The sequence below is a fragment of the Enoplosus armatus genome, chromosome 18 (assembly GCF_043641665.1).
Source record: "Enoplosus armatus isolate fEnoArm2 chromosome 18, fEnoArm2.hap1, whole genome shotgun sequence".
Lineage (NCBI taxonomy): Eukaryota > Metazoa > Chordata > Actinopteri > Centrarchiformes > Enoplosidae > Enoplosus > Enoplosus armatus.
Window position 1 is genome coordinate 20,550,094 of NC_092197.1, and position 15,782 is coordinate 20,565,875.

The 15,782-nt window shown below is 45.4% G+C and overlaps 2 protein-coding genes across 2 annotated transcripts; one reads left to right on the forward strand and one right to left on the reverse strand.

The window, feature by feature from the left end:
* The first annotated feature begins 1,483 nt into the window (after positions 1-1,483).
* Positions 1,484-10,525, forward strand: ndor1 (NADPH dependent diflavin oxidoreductase 1). The gene is made up of 14 exons (XM_070924750.1): positions 1,484-1,618; positions 1,808-1,885; positions 2,330-2,427; positions 2,525-2,623; positions 3,147-3,248; positions 3,388-3,591; positions 4,067-4,194; positions 4,904-5,115; positions 6,123-6,230; positions 6,369-6,483; positions 7,901-8,047; positions 8,155-8,273; positions 8,421-8,515; positions 9,387-10,525. Exons 1-14 carry the CDS (start codon positions 1,484-1,486, stop codon positions 9,529-9,531), a joined length of 1,785 nt encoding a protein of 594 aa, XP_070780851.1. The 3' UTR covers positions 9,532-10,525.
* A 1,265-nt stretch (positions 10,526-11,790) lies between these two features.
* On the reverse strand, positions 11,791-15,043 carry ntmt1 (N-terminal Xaa-Pro-Lys N-methyltransferase 1). The gene is made up of 4 exons (XM_070925108.1): positions 14,917-15,043; positions 13,454-13,613; positions 12,146-12,398; positions 11,791-12,053 (listed from the first exon to the last, which is right to left on the reverse strand). The coding sequence occupies exons 2-4, from the start codon at positions 13,610-13,612 to the stop codon at positions 11,797-11,799; spliced, it is 669 nt and encodes a 222-aa protein (XP_070781209.1). The 5' UTR covers position 13,613; positions 14,917-15,043; the 3' UTR covers positions 11,791-11,796.
* Positions 15,044-15,782: the final 739 nt, after the last annotated feature.

Below are 15,782 nucleotides of genomic sequence, written 5' to 3' on the forward strand. Positions count from 1 at the left end.
GTTCAGATAAATACACAGATCAAGTAAAAGCAGCGATACTACTGTGGGAAAAAAAATACTCCCATTACAAGTAAAGCTCCCACATCCAAAATCTTACATTAGTATTATCAAAATGTACTTATAGCTACAGCAGGCAATATTATTGAATCATGATTTTGGTTGAAATAACACATTTTGACCATTGCATGTCACTAACGATATCTAATTGAAGGGTTCCTTTTAAAAAATGTGTCTGTGAGCACCTGCTCCCCTTTGTATTTAGTCTTTTTTTTTTTTAAACTGGACCAGGTCTGAATCAAACAACCAATCGGGGGTTAGCTAGCACGTAACTGGCCAATCACATCGGCTCTGCACAAAACAAGGGCTTCTACAGAAGGTTCCGAAGGCTCATAAGATAAGTCTGAGGGGTCGTGAAAAGATTTATGAGGATTGGAAAGAAGAAAAAAACGTCTTCTTTCTGCAACACAAATTTGTATTAAGTTTTGGGATTTTTTCACTGATGCTTTTTGTGAAATTGTTCGGATATTTTTTACCTATTTGAGCCTCAAACCGTAATGGGGGATGGAGCTGTTGACAACTCAAAAAAACTTGAAATGTGACAAGAGGCCCCAACTAGACACTGCTGTTCTTTAGTCTAAAACAATTATTTGATTCTTGTTCCTTAACTTGAAGTGCATGCATGACCATGACATTGTTACATCACAAGTTTGGGAGCCAATCATGGTCCAGTAGTACAACTTACACGGTAGGCGGTGTGTTCACCAATAACACGAACAAAACAGACATGAACAGTCACCAGTACAACCTCCTTTTAGACCCGGAAAATGACTAGTGGGCTCCAATACACACTCACTGCAGTACTCCTCTGATGAAAACTATTAAATATTTGATGCTATACTGTATTTCAGATTTTTTTTTTCCACAGACGTTGGACGCATTTTCCATTTAAAAACGCCCGAGTCTCTGATTTTCCTTGCGTGACCGTGAATGCAGCATCAAACACGCGAGCCAATCACAGCGTGAAGACGGATTTGCCGCAAAGTGTGGCGGTTGACGTTCACAGTGAGGACCCGGCTGCCTTCCTTTAACGGAGTTATTTATCACTTTTACCATCGTTTGAGGCTTTTCTCGGCGAAGACAGCAGCGGCAAGTATCCCGAGTCCTTGGCATTTGTTGATAAGTGTGATTTATGGCGGGGGGATATAAACACGAACAAAAATAATTGAGGTAACTAGCCCACTAGCAGCTAGCCACAGTCATGTAATGTCAAGTGGCGAGAGTGTAACTGCGTTTTCAGAGTTAGTAATGTCATTTTAATGTTACCTGTCCTGTAACTGGAATATTTTTTTGGTCTAGGCCAAACGTTACTTTTGGGTGAGGGACGTCATGCCCCTCTCCATTATTATTTACTGTTACTATTCCAAATCTAGGTCCTTCTAAAGTAACAGAGCATTTTGGGGGACTTTCCTCTCTCTCAGTCATAATGTCAAATCCCACCTTGCGCATCCTGTATGGGAGCCAGACGGGCACTGCCCAGGACACGGCCCAGAGGGTTGCGCGGCAGGCGCAGAGACGGCAGCTGCGGGTCCAGGTGTTGCCTCTGGATAGCTACGACGTGGTGAGTGTGGTGCTGTTAAGTATATCAAGGGAGGGGGAGCTGTCATGGCTCTGGTTTTTTTAGAGTTACAGCACCAGATCCAGGGATTGAACTCCCTGCAATGGTGGGTGACTGCCTTTTTACCCCTCTACCCCATTTTTTTTTTTTTTTTTTAAAAGCCTACATAAAGTGTTTCCTCTCATCGAACAGGCCGACTTGATCTCAGAGTCTCTGGTTGTTTTTGTGTGCTCCACCACTGGTCAAGGAGACCCTCCGGACAATATGAAGGTAAGATAACAGAGAAGAAGAATTTCCAAAGGCAAACTGTAAACCTAACGTTACTGAGCAACGTTGATGTAAACATAAACATCTTGTCTGAGCCTGGAGCAGAGATACCATATAAGGACATCCGCGCCTCTCTGACATCAGATAGACCCGGCGGTTGAAAAAAGTGAAACGGAGCGTTCAGAGGCATGTGAATATGGAGGTGCTTCAGTTTTGACTTGATGAGTGCCTACGTTAGTTCGTTTTGGATATTATCCTGCATGAAATACCATTTGTGTCTAGGGCAACCGTCAAACAAATACAGCCAAAAAAAAAAAGTTGAAGACAGTGATGTAATGTTTTCAACTTAAAATGTTTCAAATCAATAGTTTTCTTATGATTTTCTTATTTATTAGATTTGTCAAAATGCAAACCCCTTACGTCTGTCCACGTCTGCTTTCGTCATAGAACTTCTGGAGGTTTCTCTTCAAGAAGACCTTACCCGTCGGCTCTCTGAGTCGGCTGGACTGTGCCATACTGGGCTTGGGGGACTCCTCCTATCCAAAGTCAGTCTTTTTTTTCTGTTTTGTTTTTGTTCTTTCTGTTTTGCAGTTCTCACCGTACGTCTTTTCATAAAAGCATCAACCACTCTTTTGCACGTAGGTTCAATTTTGTGGCGAAGAAGCTTTATAAGCGCCTTCTGCAGTTGGGTGCCAGTATGCTGCTGCCTGCTGGGCTGGCAGATGACCAACACGACCTGGGGTAAGAATCATGGCGCGCTTCATTAACAATTCTATGCATCATATTTACGTTTTTACAGATTTTGCATGTTTCTTTTTATTTTTTATACAATTTGGGGAAAAAAAGACAATGTTAGTTTTGGTTCCTATATTATTTTTCTCTTATCTGAGCTCTTTAAGCAATAATACATGAATGAGACTGCTATGCCTCTTTAGTTCTAACTTTCTATGTCAAACCTCTGTCACAGATTTCGAATGTTACGTTATGAGCGATTATGCCCTTTTTTTTTTTAAGTCACTGAAGGGCTTTTAATGTGAAACATTTGCGCAGGAAGTGTTGAGTTTTATTAAAGGCAGTCTTGGAAAAAAAAAGTGAATGAACACAAAGTACAAAAGGAAGATATGGGGGGGGGGGGGAGTGAGTGAATTAACACCTGAAACTCTGACTTGTTGTTTTACTGATGGAATTAGTGCTGTTGGAAATGTACATTGTCCAGAATCTGAACTGTGGACGTTGGCGATGGCGTGGTATGTGCTTGAACCAGGTCAGACGCTGTGATTGATCCGTGGCTCACATCATTTTGGGAGAAAGCATTTGCTCTTTACCCGTCTTTGGCCAACGCGGTTCCACTGAGGGACGATGAACCGTGAGTATCCGCTTGATCACTTGATTTGCCATTCGTATATATTTTTCATAGGAAGTTTGTTATGTGTCCTTATGGGTTATGGGTCCTGTGTTGAATCCTAGTCCGTTTTTGTTTGTTTTGGGGGTTTTTTTGCTTGCAGACTCCCTCCAACGTACACTTTCCACTTCCTGGATGACGTGAACGAGACGACGGACGACAGGCCGAGGACTCCCACGGAGAAAACCGTCCCCTCCCAGTCCCGGCCCTTTCCTTCCAGATTAGTGTCCAACAGGAGGGTGACGGACGTGTCACACTTTCAGGACGTGAGGCACATCGAGTTTGACATCGCCGGATCCAACATTGAGTAAGTCATCTTTAGCCCCTTTCAGACATGTAATTCATTTCATCTGACAACAATTGAACATGTCTCCTGTCTGAATAAGCACCCTGGTCTTTTACGTTAAAGCTACAGTAGGCAATATTATTGAATCATAATTTCGGTTGAAATAACTAACTTTGACCATTGCATGCCACTGACAATATTTAAATGAAGGGCTCCTTTAAAAAAAAAAAATGTGTGTCTATGAGCACCCGTCCCCTTTGTATTTGGCCCCTTTGTATAAAACTGGACCAGGTCTGACTCAAACAACCAATCAGGTGTTAGCTAGCACGTAACTGGCCAATCACATCGACCCTGTAATTGAGTGTGTGAATCAGAACGGTTGGAAGAGAGGATCAAGACACAGAACCCCCTGATTACCCTGATTGGTGCGTGCTACATGAAAGCGGCGTGCCTTCTCGAACTTTACCCACCATTCGTTGCGGCGTCGCTTGTGTAGGTTTGCTGCCGGTGACGTGGTGATGATGCGTCCCCGCAACGCGCCGGAGGACGTGCAGCAATTCTGTCAACTGCTGAGATTGGATCCAGACGCCCGGTTCACTCTCAGGGCCACAGACAATGCCGCAGGTAGGTGTGTGTGTGTGTGTGTGTGTGTGTGTGTGTGTGTGTGTGTGTGTGTGTGTGTGTGTGTGTTTCACTATGTGCATTGAAAACGGTTAACAAGTAAGCCTATGATTGGCTTTAGACGTAAAAGTATGTTAGATTTATTTCAAAACGCACTTTTTTCCAATGACACTTTTATTTCATGTTCATTCGTTTCATTTTCATATGGTCACATTTTATTTCAATCCCAGCTTTTAGCCAATCACACGTTTGCCCAGCAAGCTCACTTAACTGTCAGGTAGCTAGCAGCCTCTCTAGCTCTGTTTGTGTCCACCTGGTGAATGGAAGTCCCAATATTCACTCTCTTTTTAGCTCCGTCTTTGGTCTCTACCGACCCCTGGGGGGAAACATCTGGCCGTTAAGCAGCTAAATAGCTCCACGGTGTTCACCGGCTAGCCGCTAGCTTTGTCTTGTCTGCTGCAGTGGACGAGTGTGGTGACACCCGACCAAACAGTAAAGTTGTTCATAAAACCAAAACAGTGAGCTAAAAGGGGCCGCAGAGCTGGAGGGAACCGCAGAGTCGGGTATTAATTCACAGTGGGGTTTTTTTTTGGTCACAGTCAGTTGATCCACTGTTAAAAATACTCATTAGTGCACCTTTTAAAGCAGAATTGTCTGGCCTCTTAATAGACTCTTGGTGGTGAAAATGACCGTTTTTTCTTTGTCTCCTCAGTCCCAGCCCAGCTTCCTCAGCCCTGCACTGCGCGCCACCTGGTGGAGAGCTACCTGGACATCGCCGCCGTGCCTCGCCGCTCCTTCTTCGAGCTGCTGTCTGCCTTCGCCACCGACGAGCTGGAGCGGGAGAAGCTGGTCGAGTTCAGCTCAGCAGCGGGCCAGGACGAGCTGCATAGCTACTGCAACCGGCCCCGACGCACCGCACTGGAGGTGACGGCTCTATAGGGGTTAAGTGATTGTAGACCCTTTGAGTGCGGGATGTCGTGATTACGTCACCGTGTTAGCTGGAGGCAAAACACCGGAGGGCAAACACGTATCACCTCAGAGTAGCAGGCTACATAACTTCCCGAAAACATCATCTTGCTTCGTCGCTGGGTGCCAGAATCGAAGGAGTCATGGCTCCAAATTGAAATTTTATCACATAAAAGTATGGTTAAATGCGATAAGACTGAAATGATCGACAAAACTGCTCGTGTTTGTAGCTCACACTTCGTGTCACGTAAGGTTAAATAAAGTCTTGTCTGCTGTAGGTATGGATAACATTACCGTGTCTAAAGGTTTGTCATGCCCACCTCATCAGAAATCGGGGAACTCTAAGGAATAGGTGATTTCTCTCGTTACGCTAACTCTGTTAGCGCATTAGCCAACTTTGTTAGCTAGTTGTGTGACCAGAGACAAAACTCATCTGTTAAATCTTTTGCATTTCAAGTCTTCTAGGTCTACATGACCATTCAGGACGTAGTTATAGGCATCTAAAGGTTTACACGCTTGGTTTCTCTATCAGGTAGGTGCAACGCTAAATGTCTGGCCATTCCACCGGCGCTAATCCTGGCGTGTACAGGTTAGCTAATCTGGCCCCATTGGTTCATGTTAACTTTAACCGAGTGACCGCACATATGCAGAGGAACTCCTTTTTTTCTTCAGCCATAGTTAAAAAAACAAGCCAACAAAACTTGCTAGCAGGCGTTAGCTAACGCGTTCAGGGGATTATTCTGCCTCCACCTAAGCTCCGCCCACAAAAAAATCTTCCCAATCTTTACTAACAGAAAAGGGGTCTGTAGCATCTTTTTAAATATTTTGACAGCATACATTTGTGTTTGTAGAAAAATCACCGATTATTGCTGCCTGCCTCACTGTCCTTTTTGCTAGAGGCTTTAAATACATAAAACTGTCCTTTTGATTTGCTTATTGAGTGTGTTGTGCTCTTGCTGCTGCAGGTACTGGCAGATTTCCCCCATACCACAGCAGAACTCAAGGTAGACTACCTGCTGGATCTATTCCCTGAGATCCAGCCTCGCTCGTTCTCCATCGCCTCCTCCCTCCAGGTAGCTCATCCTTCACGATGGCTATTCAACTGCCAGGATAGAAAGACGCTGTGTTTTTGACTGGATGCTTTGCAGCAAAGACGGGAGAAATCACAAGTGAAATTGTCTCTAGAAAAGTCTTCTCTCTCCCCCCCACAGGCTCACCCACACAGGCTTCAAATCGTGGTCGCCGTGGTTGGTTACAAAACCAAAATGTATAAGATGCGAAGAGGCCTCTGCTCCACCTGGTTAGCCTCCCTGGACCCTGCACAAGGTCTCTTGCCACGCTGAATTCTGATTGTCTGGAGGTTGTGTGTTAATTTCAGACATATGTACGTTGTGTTCCTGTTAGTATAGTATGTACAAAGATGGCTGACGCGTCTCCACTTCCTCCCTGCTGTACAAAAATGAAGCCAAACTCTCCCGGATACTGGTGACGTCAGTTGGAGCCAGAGTCTGTGTAGTGGTGATTGTGGGGGGGGTGGAGCCGCGGCGTCGAGGTCCCGCCCATGCACCATGCAATCACGAGTCAATCACAGCTGTCAATCATGATGTTTCACCCCATTTCACACTTTACAGAAACTGTGCAAGGATTTTTCATTTGGGCCCATGTCCCATATGCTAACATGGAAGGGGGCGGGGCTAATGGCCTTATGATACTGCAGCGGGCCGGGGGGGGGGGCTATCGAGACATTTTGACTTCACTTTTGGGGAGCTGTCATGTCGCCCATCTTTATATACAGTCTGTGGTTGATATAGATGTGTCAACACATTATGCCTCATGGAAGAAGCACGTTCTTCAGTGGCACGTCCAAGCGATCTTTGAGAATTTGTGACATTCACAATTTTCTGGCAAGTCGCAGATAGAAAGAACACAACCCAGTCTGAATGAATTTGGCTTTTAGCTGTGGCACTGAAATGAACTAAAGCAAAATATATGACTACAAAACAACAACGGTTGCAGAGTCTTAATTAATAGCAAACTAATAAAGGCCAATCTAACCAGGAAAGCGTTTCATTGTCGATAGCTTAGCACAAACAAATGCAAAGTAAAAACCAACCGCAGTCATTTAGTGAGTACGAGCGGTTTTCTTTTCAGTAGAGAACCCGAGAGCAGTACTGTACTGTACTGCTGAACATGTGCTGTGGAAACGTACATTATGCTGAATGAGTCAAGACAACGGGCAAACGGCGGCAACAAGGTCAGAAAAACGGGGAGACGTCTTGCTGAAATACGGTCAGGTATATTCACAAAACTGGGAAATTTATTTTCCTCAGTCCCAGACAAAATCAAACGTTTTAGGTCCTAAAGGATGCTCCTTAATCCTGCAGTTTCATTCAAAAATAACATAACTTAAGTACCTCCTGTTGCAAAAAATAGTATAGTAAGAGTATCTGTTGCATTACATGCAAAGGCCATTTTAAAGGTCCCATATTATGCTCATTCCAGCTCTATGTTTTTATACTAGTAGTAGTAGCTTTGCGTGATTCCCGGTTCCAAAAAGTCCTGATTTATCTTCTACTGGCCCTTCATGCATTACTTTTACATACGTTTACCTCATTATTTGGCAACTTGACAGAAAATAAAGAAAAACCATAACAGACAAACTAAACAACCTCCAAAAACTTTGAAGAGTAGTCCTGAGCAGAGCGCTCCAGTAACTTTGTTTTGTACTGAACGTTTTTTGCAGAGGAGGTGTATGTGCCTCTGTGGGTGAAGAAGGGAAGTCTGAAGTTCCCCAAAGAGAAGGACACCCCAGTGATCATGGTTGGACCCGGAACAGGAGTGGCGCCCTTCAGGTCGGCTTTACAAGAGAGGATTGCCGTGGGGAAAACCGGTGAGATCCTTAAACCCCACCTCCACTTTGTCTCTCTCACTTGACATCATTTCACGACTGACTGACATGACACACCTCCTCCTCCTTGTCATCTGCCCGCCGTCCAGCCAACGTCCTGTTCTTCGGCTGCCGCTCCGAATCCAAAGACTTCTACTTCAGCTCGGAGTGGGAGGAGATGACTAAGGCCGGACACCTGACCCTCTTCACCGCCTTCTCGCGAGACCAGGTCAGACACCCTCGACCGTTCGTACTTTAACATTAACTTAGAAGCAAGACAGGAACTACGAACGACGTGATTTGTAGCGTCAAATGATTCCAATGGCCCGGTTGTGTGCGGCTGACCGATGGAACCCAATGTTCTTTGTATTTTCAGGAGGAAAAGGTGTACGTGCAGCACCGCGTGAGGGAGAACGCCGAGCTCCTGTGGGACCTGATCGCCAATAAAAGGGCCTGCTTTTACATAGCCGGGTGAGTCCCAGGAGTCCGCCAAAACTAAAACTTCATTTTGTTGACCCGTGGACATCCTCCAAACGTACAGGAAGACATCCACTAAACCACCCACCGAGATCCTGATTCTGCAGGGACACAAGGCCCATTTGACGTCACGTGATGGAAGACTTTTTGAAAGCATTTATTTGAGATATTTGGTTTAGCTGGCAATTGGGATAGCCAGTAAGAAGTGAGGGGGAGTGCCGCTAACAGTTGAGCTTGGTCCAGGACCTCATGAAGCTGGCTCACTTCTCATCAGGGTATGAATAAAAAATTCGCCCCAAGTGACAATTTCAGTCATGCAGAACTTCACCTTTCAGACTACAATTCTTTTCTTGGAGCCTTTAATTTAATTGAGCATTTACAGTGTCGGTGGCACTCAGCTCCGAGCCCATTGGTCCCTAGTGAAGACGTACATCCCACAAATATAGTTTCATTTAAACAGAAAAAAGGCTCAGTAATTTCCTAAAAACAGCTGCTCCCTGTAGTTTTTAGCAAAGGAGGAAATAGTGCATTTGTTGGGGACTATTTTCCATGGCGGATGAATCCACGTTTGGTGCTCTCGTGAGTATTTGGGGGCAGCAGGGCAATGTGTGTGTCTGTGGGGGATTTGAGTCGAAATAAACTACAGCGTGTGTGTGTTCATGGTGATGAAGGAACCACGTCACCGACTCACTGAAGCTGGAGAACTCAATGAGAACCCGGTTGAGTTAGACTCACCTAGTCACACGGGCCCCAGAATCCTAAACATGGATGTGGGATTATGTTAGCGTGTTAGCTGTGTTTAAAGGGACAGTACAAACACGGAGTGGCTGAATACACTGGTTTTTTTTCTTCTTCGTCTATGCAGCAATGCTAAACAGATGCCGACCAGTGTGTGCGACGCTCTGAAGGAGGTGTTCCAGCAGGAGGGAGGCCTGTCCGCGGGGGACGCGGAGCAGGTGCTGGCGGCCATGGAGAGGTCGGGCCAGTTTCAGAGTGAGACCTGGTCCTGACCACATCACCTCGACCCGCTGCTTTCGCCGAGGTGACATTTATCTGCTTTAGCTGCCACGTTGACCACATGACGCAATCTCACGTCACACGCTCATCATCCAAGGCATTCCTGGGTATTTCTACTGTTTTTAAACTTGCGGTTGTCATGGCAACAGATCCACCTCCTGGTTATGTCACCGGCTAGTCGACGAACCTTTTTGAGCGGAGATTATTTTGTTACACACAACGCCGACATTGACAAAGTACAACGTGTTTCACAAAACCATTTGGACATTTATCTGCGACGTGCTAAATCATAGTGTACAGTAGCAGGTCGCTAATGTTAGCCACCTTAAGCTACTGGTCGTAACCAGAACAAGTAAGGCCGTAGCAGCAAAAGCCCCTGAGTGTATTGAACAGAGTATTGCTCATAAATTCACACATTTCACCTGTAAGAGGACGTTATGTGTTACGTCTTCTGTCAAAAGTCCACATAGTCTCACTTTAAAGTTTCAAAATAAAATAATAATAAAAAAATCCGTTTGATTCTCAAGATCCGTTGATGTGTCCAAATGGGGGCATTTCGGAAAGCCAGCAGAGGCTGAGCGAGCGAGACTGTTGTCATTTAAGGTGTGGATTATGAATGAAGCAGCTTTAGCCCGTTTTGGTAGAGGCGTCAGGTATTTCCTGAGGTGGAGCACGACGTCCCGCAACACCAGCTAAGAAAAACATTTACATGAATAATATATTATGAACTTAAAGTATAAAACATTTTTTTCACTTAAATACAATGCAGCAAGTGAGGGTTAATTGATTTTGACCCTTAAAACCCCATATAAATAACCCACTTGCAATGGATTGTATATTGTTTGTATGATGAAACGGATTTGTTTCATTTTCATGTACAATTTAAAAGGGTTAACCTGACCAGACAAGGAGGGCATTACAGAACCATATGTATTGCACTTACTGATTGTATTAAGTATGCCTTAATTAAAACCATCTTAATCCTTAGTTCACTTTTTGTTGTTTGGGATTTTTTTTTTTTGTGTTTCAGTTGTAGTTCACTGAAAATGGCCAAGAATTGGAGTTGTCGCAGGGATGACGTATTTTTGGAGGCCAACCCGGACGTTAGCGTCGCCCTGGTTCCCCTCGACTAAAAGCCGATGGGATTTTTCCACGGGGTTTTGGATTATTGCAGAAAATAAGCTCCGTGGCAAAACAAAAGCAAGATAATCTTCACTAATGGACACCACTTTTAGGATGTTTGAAGCGTAAATGGAATCTCCAGAAGTAAAAAGCTAACGTTCTATATAAAGCTATAAAGGAACTACACCACGGTCGCATGACTTCAACGTCACCACCACTAAAATGAATTTATAAGAGAATATAGATATAGAGTATAGACACAAAAAAAAAGTCAGAATACGGCTCTCGAGGCAGGATGCTCGGTGTGGAGATGTGAAAGAGACGGAGATGCGGGATGTGTTCGGTTGTAGCTGATCAACTCCGTCACTCACTGCCTGCCCATTTTCTTTTCTAGCTATAAAATGAGGAGTGCGTCTGTAGTTCCGACAACTCCGCGGCGGACCGCGCCACATCCGTTGCGGGAGTCGCATTCGCCCGTTAAAGCATTCAAACACAGTCAATAATTGAAGTTTGGAACCAGGACCGTCCAGTATTTGGATCAAGAAGCTTGTGGAAAAAATGAGGTTTAGTTGGTTTTCAGCTGTTATTCCAATGTGTCAGATACATTTAATCAACACTTCGGTAAATGTAAGTAACGGATCAGGGGCCAAAACACACCTCCCTAATTAAAAACCAGTAAAATACAGCCACAAAGTCTCTGGGGCCACATTGATCATAAATGTCCCGCAAACATGTTTTTCCGTAAGCTGTAAAACATCAAAAAAAATGTCCATAAAACAACTTAGAGACGCGTCTGCTTAAGAACAGACCGCTTGGAGATGCTTCCAGTGGACATCTGAGGTAAGAGTTCGGTCACGAACTGCCCCCGCACTTGGCTCTGAAAAAAAAAGGACACGATGGTCACAGTTTCTATTGGTCGACTGCATATCCGCGCAGCCGCAAGTTGAACAGAAAGGCATGCTAGGGTATGTCCATCTGGAACGGGAGACAGGAGTGTAATGTGACTGTACCAATAAGCAGTAAGCACAGATAACAAAGGGACTGCTGACTAGAAAAAAAACCATCATTTTCCACATTAGAAATACTTTGTATACAAGGCCCCCCCCCCCCCCCCCCCCCCCTCTTCTGGGAGTCCTCTATCTGAGAGCCAGCGTGTGGACTTGGTAGATCTCCTTTGGGAAGTTAATTTGCTGCTCCTCGTGGATGATGCGGAGGCCCGCTCTGCCCACCAGACTGCGGACTATTTCCAGGTCGCGGCAGACGCTGCTGTCCACCTCGTCGGGAACCACGCCCTCGTACGACACATTGTCCTTGATGACGATGAGGCCATTGGGCCGCAGGGCTTTCTGGCAGCGTCGCAGGAACTCCACCAGGTGATCGTCTGTCAGGTGGCCTGACGGGGGGGGAAGACAGAGGGGGACATTTTATTTGCAAGAGGACAGAAGGAGCTGTACAACAACCACTGAACTATTGATGCAGACTCACCGATGACCCATTGGATCCAGATGACATCGTAGCGTCCGCTCTCTGGCACGAAGTCCTGCAGGCCGCTGCAGAGGTAGTTCCCCACTCTCTTGCCCTCCTCTCCCAGGTACGACTTGGCTTTGTCCAGGAACTCCTGCGTCACGTCCACCAGGTCCACAGTGTTGAACAGGGGCAGCAGTAAGCGCTTGGTGATCCTCCCGATGCCCGCTCCGCAGTCCAGAGCGCAGCCCGTGCCCGTCTTCCCCTCCCCGTCCTTCAATGGATTGAGAAAAAAAAAAAACAAGGGGCCACTAGTGAATAAAAGCTGTGACACCATCAGAGATGTCCAGGCAGGACCTGAGCCAGCCCCTAACTATGAGCGTTATGAAAGAGCAAAGTTTTAAGCCTACTCTCAAAAGTAGAGTGTGTGTCTGCCTCCCGGACCCAAACTGGGAGCCGATTCCACAGGAGAGGAGCTTGATAGCTGAAGGCTCTGGCTCCTGTTCGGCTTTTGGAGACTCTAGGAACCACAAGCAACCCTGCATTCTGGGAGCGGAGTGCTCTAGTGGGGTGATAGGGTACTATGAGCTCTTTAAGATATGATGGTGCCTGACCAGTAAGAGCTTTGTAAGTCAGGAGAAGGATTTTAAACTCTATTCTAGATTTTACAGGGAGCCAGTGCAGCGAAGCTAACACAGGAGAAATATGATCTCTTTTCCTGGTTCCTGTCAGTACACGTGCCGCAGCATTCTAGATCAGCTGGAGAGTCCTCAGGGACTTATTGGGGCAGCCTGATAATAAGGAACTATAATAATCCAGCCGAGACGTAACAAATGCACGGACTAGTTTTTCTGTTTGAGACAGGATCTTCCTGATTTTTGCAATGTTACGTGGGTGAAAAAAGGCGGCCCTTGAAGTTCGTCTTACGCGGGAGTTAAAAGAACATGTCCTGATCAAAGATAACTCCCACAAGTTCCAAGCCAAGTCCAACAAGTCCCAAGTCAAGATCAACAAGTCCCAAATCAAGTCCAATAAGTTCCAAGTCAAGACCCAAGTCCTAAACTTGTTTTGCAAGTCCTAAAACAAGTCGTTATAAGCCCTTCACCAAATTTAATGCCATTTCTCAGTTGAATGTTTTGCATGTTGTCCATTTTTGTTTTGTTTGGAACATGAAGAGTTCACTTGCTGCACACCTTTATTTTAAACCTGGGGGGTATCATGTCACTCCAGGCTCAAGTCCGAGTGAAGTCACAAGACATCGTCTGAAGTCAGTTTGTGGGCCATTCACATTTGAATATGTAAAACAAATGTGCTAAGAGAGCTTCTTACACCGAGGAACTTCTGCAGGAACGCCTTGGATCCGTTGATATCGATGCTGGAGATGCTGCCGTAGCCTCCCAGCATGCCGTCCACCGTGGGGGGGACCTCCTTCCAGTAGTCCTCTGCGTTGGAGTAGAAGCTCGCCTCAACTACCGCTTTGTCACCCATCCTGTCGTCAGGCCACAGATAAACACGGTTCACTCACAGGTAAAATGCACACGGGCTGCTGGGAAATACCCTCCCGCCAGATGTTGGCCGAGAATAAAACATTTCTACCGTGTCGTTGGCAACGTTTGTGCGTCGCGATTTATGGAGCTCTGACATGTAACGCGAATTACAAACAGTTCAGTATGCGCGGCTCCTTTTAAATAAAAAAATCTGTATTCTATATTCAGTCGTCCATTCGACACCACGGAGATGGCACGTGTGTTCATTGTGAGAAGAAATTGTTAACAAGGACCGGAATAAGTGATTACCGGAAGAAGCTGGTGAGTTACATGTTACAACGCATCATGACATATTTATACAGACTGACTCGTCTGTCTCTTTCCGTCTGGTCTCTCCTCATAACTGTTAGTTTTGACTGGGACATACCTATATTCCAGTCGGGAGAGTGCGCGCTTTGTGTCTTTCCTTATTACCAAAAGTACCATTTCAAATGTACGGCCTGTCAGGTTGTATAGTATTCAGCGTTGTCTCTGTAGTTTCTGGGCTACTTATTGCAAGCTCCATTCATTACATGCTGTTAAGAGAGGGGCATTCATCCATACTCATACAGCTCTGTGGAGGTGGTCCAGCAATGTTTGAAGTGCACGGGGGTCTATCACCTGTTCAGCATGTAACACACACACACACACACACACACACACACACACACACACACACACACACACACACACACACAGCAGCCAAATCTGGCTACACTTGGCAGCGGTTCAGCTGTCAGCCCCCATCTTGTGACCAGGACAAGAGGGCTCTGACCAGGACTGAATGAGACTGGGGGCCGGAGGGTACGCACTTCGTTAAAAGTCATGCTTGTTGTGTTTTAAAAAGTTACGCCGCAGAACGTCAACGTGGCCGTTCCGTTAAATACGTTCGCCGTTAAGAGGCAAGTTGACTGCACACTGATAGTAGCGACGTCACGACCACTTGCGCGTGGGAGGTGGACGCGGACGGCCGTCAGGAGGGCCGGGACTCGTGCGGTGTGCGGCATTTAACTGACGTGTGGACGATACAAGCTAATACCGACAGACTTAGCGGCTAGCAGTCCATTTTATTTTCAACACGAAACCTCACACATGGTGCCGTTTCCCACCGCACTGTTTTGAGTACTGACTTGATTTACGACGCCGTCAACAAACGCTGTTCGCTATAACGTGCCAAGTTTAGCCAACCAGCTAGGTAGTTAGCCGGCAGTCTCTGGTATTTCTAAAACGTCATTTAAAAAGTCGATTCTTCACAATAACACTAACCTCGTGTCGTGTCCGCGCCAGGTCCCACGACCCTTCCTCTAGCTCTCGCAAGCCCGGTCCCGGTGGTGTCAGTGTCTCCGTTTTCTATTTGGGACCATCTCTGCACATGCACCCACGTCATTTCCTTATTTGGTTCCCGGGAGGCGGAGTGACAACAGCGCCCCCTGCCGGCTACTGACTTCACTTCAGCGCTTCTTCTTCTTCTGCTTCGATTTTAATGGCGGACTTACAAACCAACGACAAGGTGCACGCCCGCCGCCTACCGTAGCGGAGTGTGTAACGTCACGACTTAAAAACTTTAAACTAAACTTTCAAACACACTTAAAAAAAAAAGGGGAAAAAAAGTAATTTAAATATTAATATTAAATAAATTAAAATACTGTAATGTTTGTCCTAATCTTAACCTAGAAGAAAAAAAATAACACCTCCTTTCCTGCATTTACCTTTGTTACTCTGACTGACTTTAACATTTTATAATAAATTCTTAAATTCTTATTATTCCAGATTTGACGAATGACTGATTTTGCCTCTCATCTCCTGAAACAAATTCCTAAAATCTCATGATCTTTTTTTTTTTTTTTTTTTTTGGTTTGTTTAATGCATTTTTAGCAACATGTGCTGGTATCCAACAGAAATGAACACCTATTCCTAACTGCTGTACATTCAATAGGACCATACGTGCCTCAGTTAAAAGGATCCTCTTGAACTGTTTGTCCTGATTCCTTCGTCAAACTCTGGAAAGTATGTGCCCACTCCTACATGCTCATTATTTGCTTGTTTTGACCCATCTGTACAACTATTTAAGTCATTACAGTAGTTGATCGCGCTACAGTTGTTCTCGATTGACTAATGAAACTGGGATCCGC

Excerpts from the sequence above, each read along its gene's own strand:
- ntmt1 (XM_070925108.1), bottom strand. The coding sequence starts at position 13,612 with ATGGGTGACAAAGCGGTAGTTGAGGCGAGCTTCTACTCCAACGCAGAG. Across the intron at positions 12,399-13,453 it reads TCCTGCAGAAGTTCCTCGGT|GACGGGGAGGGGAAGACGGG; the intron begins GTAAGAAGCTCT and ends AATCCATTGAAG. Across the intron at positions 12,054-12,145 it reads CTGGATCCAATGGGTCATCG|GCCACCTGACAGACGATCAC; the intron begins GTGAGTCTGCAT and ends CCCCCCCGTCAG.
- ndor1 (XM_070924750.1), top strand. The coding sequence starts at position 1,484 with ATGTCAAATCCCACCTTGCGCATCCTGTATGGGAGCCAGACGGGCACT. Across the intron at positions 1,619-1,807 it reads CTCTGGATAGCTACGACGTG|GCCGACTTGATCTCAGAGTC; the intron begins GTGAGTGTGGTG and ends CTCATCGAACAG. Across the intron at positions 3,249-3,387 it reads CCACTGAGGGACGATGAACC|ACTCCCTCCAACGTACACTT; the intron begins GTGAGTATCCGC and ends TTTTGCTTGCAG.